Source organism: Neomonachus schauinslandi, chromosome 11, assembly GCF_002201575.2.
Source record: "Neomonachus schauinslandi chromosome 11, ASM220157v2, whole genome shotgun sequence".
Lineage (NCBI taxonomy): Eukaryota > Metazoa > Chordata > Mammalia > Carnivora > Phocidae > Neomonachus > Neomonachus schauinslandi.
Genome location: NC_058413.1, coordinates 2,365,070 through 2,371,973, shown reverse-complemented (window position 1 = coordinate 2,371,973; position 6,904 = coordinate 2,365,070). Strand labels below are relative to the sequence as shown.

Here is a 6,904-nt window from a genome sequence, read left to right as displayed (position 1 = left end):
CCTGGCGACCGGGCGTGTCCCGGAAGGCGGGCGGGGCGGTGGGTGGGATTTCCGGGGCGGTGGTTGCATCAGATTCTGGGAAGCTGTGGCCTTTGGCTGGTTTGGAATTTCTAAGATGTCAGGTTCCTCTGGGGAGCAGGGTGAGTGCGCGCGGCGGGGCGGCGGGATGAACCCGCGCTGGGGTTTCGGCGGGTCCCCGGGGTGGGCGGAGGGTGACCCCTCGCCTTGGGTCGGCGGATCTCCCGGCCGGGCGGGTGATGACCCCGGGCCTGAGGTGTCGGCAGGTTTCTTCGGCCAGCATGCGGAGGATGACCCCGGTCCTGGGGGTGGCGTTTCCCCGGGGCGGGCTTGGGACCACCCCGGTTTGGGGGTCGGCGTGTCCCCGGAGCGACCTCGCGGACGTTGAGCCTCCCCGGGATCCCCGGCCCGGGCCTGCGCTCCCCGCGCTTCGCTGGACATCTGTCGGCTCCGCGCGGTTTCGAGGCCGCCCGGTCCTCAGCCTCTCCCTCGGGCTCCGCGGGGGTCCTCAGGCGCCCCACCCCGGAGCGCTACCCCACCTCCCTTAGCTGGTGTCTGGGCGGGATCTGGCGCCCCCCTGTCCCCAGCTGTACTCTGGGGACAGGCAGAGCCCCGGGGTTGTTTCAGTTGGCGTCGAGCCTGGCAGGAAGCCGGGGTGGGCGAAAGAAGCTGGGGTTCGCAGACACCCACATGAAAGGCGTCGGGTTTTATGAAGGCTTTCATCTGGGGCTCCACACACAGTGGCCATTGGGCTCTGCTTGATCAGTGCGTTATTACCCCACTTTACTGCCTGCCTCCTGGGAGGCTCAGGGCGCAGCTCTGCCCACCCCGGGCTCTGATGTCACCAGCGCGTGGACCAACGCGTCCGCAGGCCAGCTTGGAAGAGCGCTGGATCTTTTCCCACAGACCCGCAAGTAGGGCTGTGACTTCTGGCAAGTCGAGAGATTGTCACCGGGATTCCCGTCTGGAGATTACTGACCTAGAGTTTTACTGCTCTTGGCTGGTGAAAATGATGTGTGAGTGTTCCAGCCTGCCCACACTTTAGGCTGTGTGTGTCCCCTTTGCCTCTGGGTGCTCTGGGCCCCCAAGTGGGGAGCTCCGACCACCTGGGTAACCCTGTGACGTGGGAGGCACCCACATGACGGGCTGCTGCCCCACACCAGCACCCACATACCAGGCTCACTGTACCTCCCCCGACAGGCGTGCCTGGATGCCAGGACTGTCCCCACCTTCCCTAGAGCCAGGCAGCCTGAGAAGTCCACCCCGCCTCCAGTGAAACAGCAGCATGGTCACCGCCCTGAGTCCGGAGCCGGTGTGGCGCGCCTGGGCTCCCAGCTCTGCCCCTTTCTTTTTTTTAAATTTTTTTTTAATTTTAAAGATTTTATTTGACAGACACAGTGAGAGAGGGAACACAAGCAGGGGGAGTGGGAGAGGGGAGAAGCAGACTTCTGGCAGAGCAGGGAGCCCGATGTGGGGCTCGATCCCAGGACCCTGGGACCATGACCTGAGCCGAAGGCAGACGCTTTACAACTGAGCCACCCAGGCGCCCCTCTGCCCCTTTCTCAGAGCACGGGGGGCCAAGCGTGCCACCTCAGAGGATGTGGACCCTTAAGGGGTCATCCCTTGGAAAGGATTTAGAGTAGCACCTGGCACAGGACAGACGCTGTGTGTCTGGATTGAAACCTGGAGCTTGTTTCTCTGTTCTTTTTTGTTTTTTAATGAAAGCGTGGTTCTGTTTCATTTGTGGACATAAATGACATGTTGGGTTTTTTCTTTTAATTGCTTTAGAAAGTCAGGTGTTTGGAGGCTTGGTAAGAATTGGCCTGTTTTTGGAGATTGCTCTATAGATTGGAATTGAACCCCCAGTTTGTCTGGACAGCTGATGGATTTTTCTAGTCCTGTGCTGTAGGGTAGTACCTCTCAGCCAGTGCTTGGGCCCAGGATGCAGCCCACCTGCTCTTCCTTTCCTGGTGCCCCCCACCCACCTGTCCCTAGGCTTCCTCCGAGGTCGAGAACCTGTGGTCATCCCCTGAGGAAACAGGAAATAAAATCAAATAGGAAAGGGTGTGTATGGGTGCTAGAGTTGTAGATATGCTTGGTTTCCAGTTTCTGAAAGTTTTTTATTCCTAAGGTTGGATTCATCAAAAGTGACCATCTCCCCAGGCTTTTTTTTTTTTTTTTTTTTAAGATTTTATTTATTTATTTGAGAGCGAGCAAGAAAGAGAGAGTGTGCATGAGCCAGGGGAGGGGCAGAGAAGCAGACTCCCCGCTGAGCAGGGAGCCCGACATGGGGCTTGATCCCAGGACCCCAGGATCATGACCTGAGCCGAAGCAGACGCTCAACCCAACCGACTGAGCCACCCAGGTGCCCTCCCCAGGCTTTTCAAGGACATCCTCGTTTAGAATATTCTTCCCATTTCAGCTCTTCCTAGATTCAGAACATCTGTGTGGTTCCCTGTGCTGACACTGGTTTTGCAGCTTCTCCTTTGTTGCTCGAAGGTGCGCCTCCCATTCCAGGTTCCGCTTGCTTTAGAAAGACAAGTCCCCTCTCTGAGGATGCCTGGCCGCACGGAGCTCCTCTCAGAGGCCTTGTGCTGCAGGCTCCAGGCAGTCTTCAGTGGTTTTGTGTCAAACTTGCTGTTTAATTCTTTATGCTCAGTACTTCAAAGGGTCTTTGTAACCCTCGTATAGCTAGCATTTTTCTTCTCCAGGCATCCGTCTAAATGCATCTGTTGTGGCTTCATCCTGAGAGCAACCTTGTGGTCGATACTGCCCTTATCTGCCTGTCCAGGCGAGAAATCCTGACATTCTGAGAAGTTGCGTGATTTGTCCAGGGTCACACAGCTAGCCGGAGGCCGAGCCAGGCTTCCAGCCCTGGCAGTTTGACCGCAGCGGGGATCTCAGCCACCATCCTGTGCTGCTTTTGATGATAATCTGAATGATTCCATTCAGAATAACAGCTAGAGCCCCCAGTCCAGAGTGTGTGTAAGGGTACACGAGATAAAGCCAATAGGCTTTGCTGCATTTTCCCGAAGAAAAATGAAACATCCGTATTTATAGACTACAAATGTTTGCTTATCTCTGAACTTGTGTTTCCATGTTTGCGAGTATTTACTTTTATGTAAGAGTGTAAGAGATGGTGCCCTTGGGGTGGAGCTTAAGCCATCTCAATGTCGTGGTGGCAACGGTGCCGTCTGGCTGCCCTCTCATTACCCGGGCAGCAGACTGTGATTCTAATGAAAGGTCTGTGAAAGACGCGGGAAAGTGAAAGCGCCAGGGGAGAGCATTATATCGTCCATGTCAGTGGAAAAGTGTCCCGGAGCAGTTCACAAAGATTTACTTAGATATTTATTTCCTCACTAAGTATACGTTGAGCACCTGCTTTGCTAGGCAGTGCTGGGTGCCGGAGGTCCAACCACAGACGAGGGCGATCTGTCTCAGCTTCTCCGGGGCTTTCCATCCAGTAGGGAGGTGGGTTACACCAGTGAAGGGCGAGACCCGTAAGACAGGTCAATGTCGGGGTGGGCTGGAACGGATGGCCTCCCTCCTTGGTCCCGTCCCAGAGCATGTGCTGCTCGGTGGGCCGAGAACTGCAAGCTTGTTCAGAGTACGAGCTCTGTGACTGTGAGCTGACAGAACCTCAGCGGCGTCCTTTTCTGCCAGCCAGCCCACGGGCAAGATGAGGGTGTGGGGAACCACAGGGGCGGCTCCGCCGGGCCAGACCTGCAAGCGGCAGCAGTGGGCAGTGTTCTGCTGGCCAGGCCCAGGGCCCGGAGATGGAGCCCCCAGCACTCTGCTCCTGAGGAAGGGGGGGCAGGCCAGATCCCAAGTGGGGTGGAGGCTGAGCCCCAAGGAAGAAAGCGGAGTGGGGATTCCTGGCAGAGAGCACTGCTTTCCCCCAGGTTCCTGAGGCCAGGGGGCGGAGGAGGGCCAGACATCGGCCGCAGGGCCGGGTGTGCAAGGACCTTGCGCACATCTTTGGAGTTTAGGTCTTGCCTTTGGGTTTTGGAAAGATCATCTGCCCCTCCCCCACGTGCAGGCGGAGCAGGACAGCGGCAGCCATGGCAGCCGTGGCATGAGAGGGGCAGGCTCAGGGACCAGGGCTGGTGCTGGAGGTGGGTGGTGTGGGGGTAAGAGCTGAGCACCCAAGCTTTAGCCCAGTAGGGGACGATGGCCATGCCGCTCCCCGGGACCTGCGCCCAGGTCTGGGGGGCAAGGCACGATGCCTAGGGATGCCCGTGGATGAGTGATAGTCGGACTTGAGGGGCTGGTGCTTAGGAGAGGGCGCTGGAGGAGACGTCAGGAGCCCTTGGCCTGTGGGAGGACACCCTGGGCTCTGGGAGTGGGTGGCATTCCCTCAGGTGGTGGAGAGTAGGGGTGTACGCGCCTCTCTGCTCTCCGAGATTCAATGTGGAGAAGGGATACGTTTGGGAAACCTTGTCCAGTCCCCTTTCTGAGAGCCACTTGGGCAGCTGAGCATCCCGACAGGAAACAGTGTGGAGGGGACCCAGGAGGGGGGCGCTGCAGGAGGGCAACCAGGGGAGCCAGAGGAGTGTTTGTGGAAGGGGCGTGGTTTGTAGGGCTGGGTGTGCGGAGCACTGCAGGATGAGGCCCAGAGTGGTCCTTAGCCATGTATGCAGTGCCAGGGAGTGGGTGAGGGGTGCTCACCTCCCGAAGCCCAGGCTGGTCTTTGAAACAGACAGACCTGGCCTGGGAGCTTATGAGGAAGTTAGGCCTGCTGCGAGGGGTCTGCCCTTCAGCAAGCTGCCTGGGGCTCTTAGCACATGGAGGTCTGCAGGTCCTGGGCCAGCACAGGGGCCCCCGAGGAGCTGGTGTAGGTACCCACTGTGGGCCCACCTCACCCCCCAGGTTCTGATTCTGAAGGGTTCCGGTGGGCCCGGCAGATGCACTGGGCCTGGAGCAGAGGAGGAAGACAGAGGCAGGTTTAAATGCTGGCGACAGGGACCGAGGAGAGGGAGAGGTGACGCGCTTCGTCCTGTCAGGACTGCAGTTCATATCATGTGGTTTTTGGTTCGATACCCGTGCTGAGAGATTGCCTGGCTGTTCTGTTTGTGTGATCTCGGGAAATGTTTTATAAAGGCTTCGGCTGCTTAAATTGGAGAAACTGGATAACAGATCAATCCAAACTGGATACGCACGTAATGACATTCCTGTGATCAGTAGGTGTCTCTCCCTTGGCGTTTGTCTGAGCAGCACGGCCGCCGCAGGCTGACCTGGAGGCGGACGTGCCCTCCACAGCGGCGAGGGCCGGCGTGTGCACCAGCACGTGCTGCCGCCTCAGCGAGGGCCACCGCCTCACGTGCGGCTCCTGCGTACCCACCCGCCCATCTGATCTCGCCTCGGGGGTCTGGCCAAAACCATGACCGTTTCAAAGCTGACTTGGTCTTGTTGGTTTCCTCAAGACACGCTTGAGTGCCGGCTACAGTCGCAGCTCAGGGACTGCCCCTCCCGCAGCCCGGGGGCCTTCCGTCTGGCACTGCACCTGCCCATCCCGAGAAGATCCCTCCCTTGCGACGGCCTCGGCTGCTCCGGACGGTGGATTTTAAATGCGTGTGTAGGCTCTGACTCCAGGGGCCATTATAATAATGACACAGGGCAAGCATAATAAGTGGCAAACTGGGGCCTGGCTGTGTGCCAGGTGTAATTTCACAAGACGCAGTGGCTTTTACGAGGCGTGTGTTGTTCTGAGCCTGTATGACGGAGGCGGAGAGAAGGCCCGGAGCCCCAGCACTGAGCCCCAGCACCAAGCCCCAGCACTGAGCCCCAGTACTGCATCCCAGCGCTGAGCCCAAGGGCTGAGCCCCAGCACCGAGCCTGAGCACTGAGCCCCAGCGCCGAACCACAGCACTAGAGCCCCGGCACCGAGCCCCGGCACTGCCATGGTACAGCGCCCTGCCCAGCCGCCGCCCTGCAGCTCAAGAGTTCCCTAAGTCCCTGCCCAGCCGCCGCCCTGCAGCTCAAGAGTTCCCTAAGTCCCTCGCCAGTGTTTTAAAGCCAGCATGGTGGGTGGGACATTTGACCTGTTGTACTTATTTTAAAAATAGCGTATACTTATTGGAGGACACGTGGGGAAAAAAGCGGGAAATACCAATCGGCTGTAAGCCCGCTCGACGTTGGGCGCGGGCCTGGGGGTCTGCTTTGTTCACTAGAACACGGTCCGAGCGAGAGGTGTGTGTCCCTGTCTGCTTGCTCTTGGGGGAGACGGGGCGGGCCGGATCAGAGTGGACTGGCCTCGCTCCGTTGCCCGCCCTCCCGGGGCTCGGTGGCAGGGTGGCTGTACAGGAGACGGGGACAGGGAGCGCTGAGGGCCGGCGCGGGGAGGACGGCAGATTGCAGGAGAGCCTGCCCCAGCTCTGCCCACACCGCTGGCAGGTCCTGTCCTTCATCTTACTGGACTTAATCTTCACCGAGAGAGCGTGCCAACCGCCGCCTGACAGGCCGCTCAGCTGTCGGAGGCAGCTGGCCAGGTGAAGTAGAAGTTCCCTGAGAGCAAGATGCTGTGCGGGAAATGCTCAAGAAGCCTGATACTTAGAGTTAGGCTTTCCTGGAGCTCTCAGGCAAGCACGGCCTCCCTTCTCCCTGGGTTTCACCTCCAGCCCGATTCCCCGCCTGGGACTGTGAGGCGGGGTCACAAAGGCAGGCCCCTCGATAGTAGAGCGGGGGGCACAGACCCGCCTGGAACTGAATCTGAGCAGCAGGGATGCAGGGGCCACTCCCCGAGAGCCCTTGGGCTGGGTCCTCAGAGCCACCTGCTCAAGGGAAGGAGGGAGAGCGGGGGGCACTGGCACCTTCAGCAGAGAGGGGGCCGCCTCCGGGTCTCTCTCTGCTTCAACAATCCCAAGAGTGGACACGGAAAGTGGCTTGT

General features: G+C 59.1%; 1 protein-coding gene across 3 annotated transcripts in view; it reads left to right on the top strand.

Moving 5' to 3' along the window:
- The first annotated feature begins 53 nt into the window (after positions 1–53).
- CARS1 (cysteinyl-tRNA synthetase 1) overlaps positions 54–6,904 on the top strand; it is a 44,293-nt gene continuing 37,442 nt past the window's right edge. For all 3 annotated transcript variants that reach the window (XM_021685607.1, XM_021685608.2, XM_044919334.1), the window contains exon 1: positions 54–140. In XM_021685607.1, coding sequence (XP_021541282.1) covers positions 116–140 — 25 coding nt within the window. In that variant the 5' untranslated portion in view covers positions 54–115. The remainder of the gene's footprint in view (positions 141–6,904) is intronic.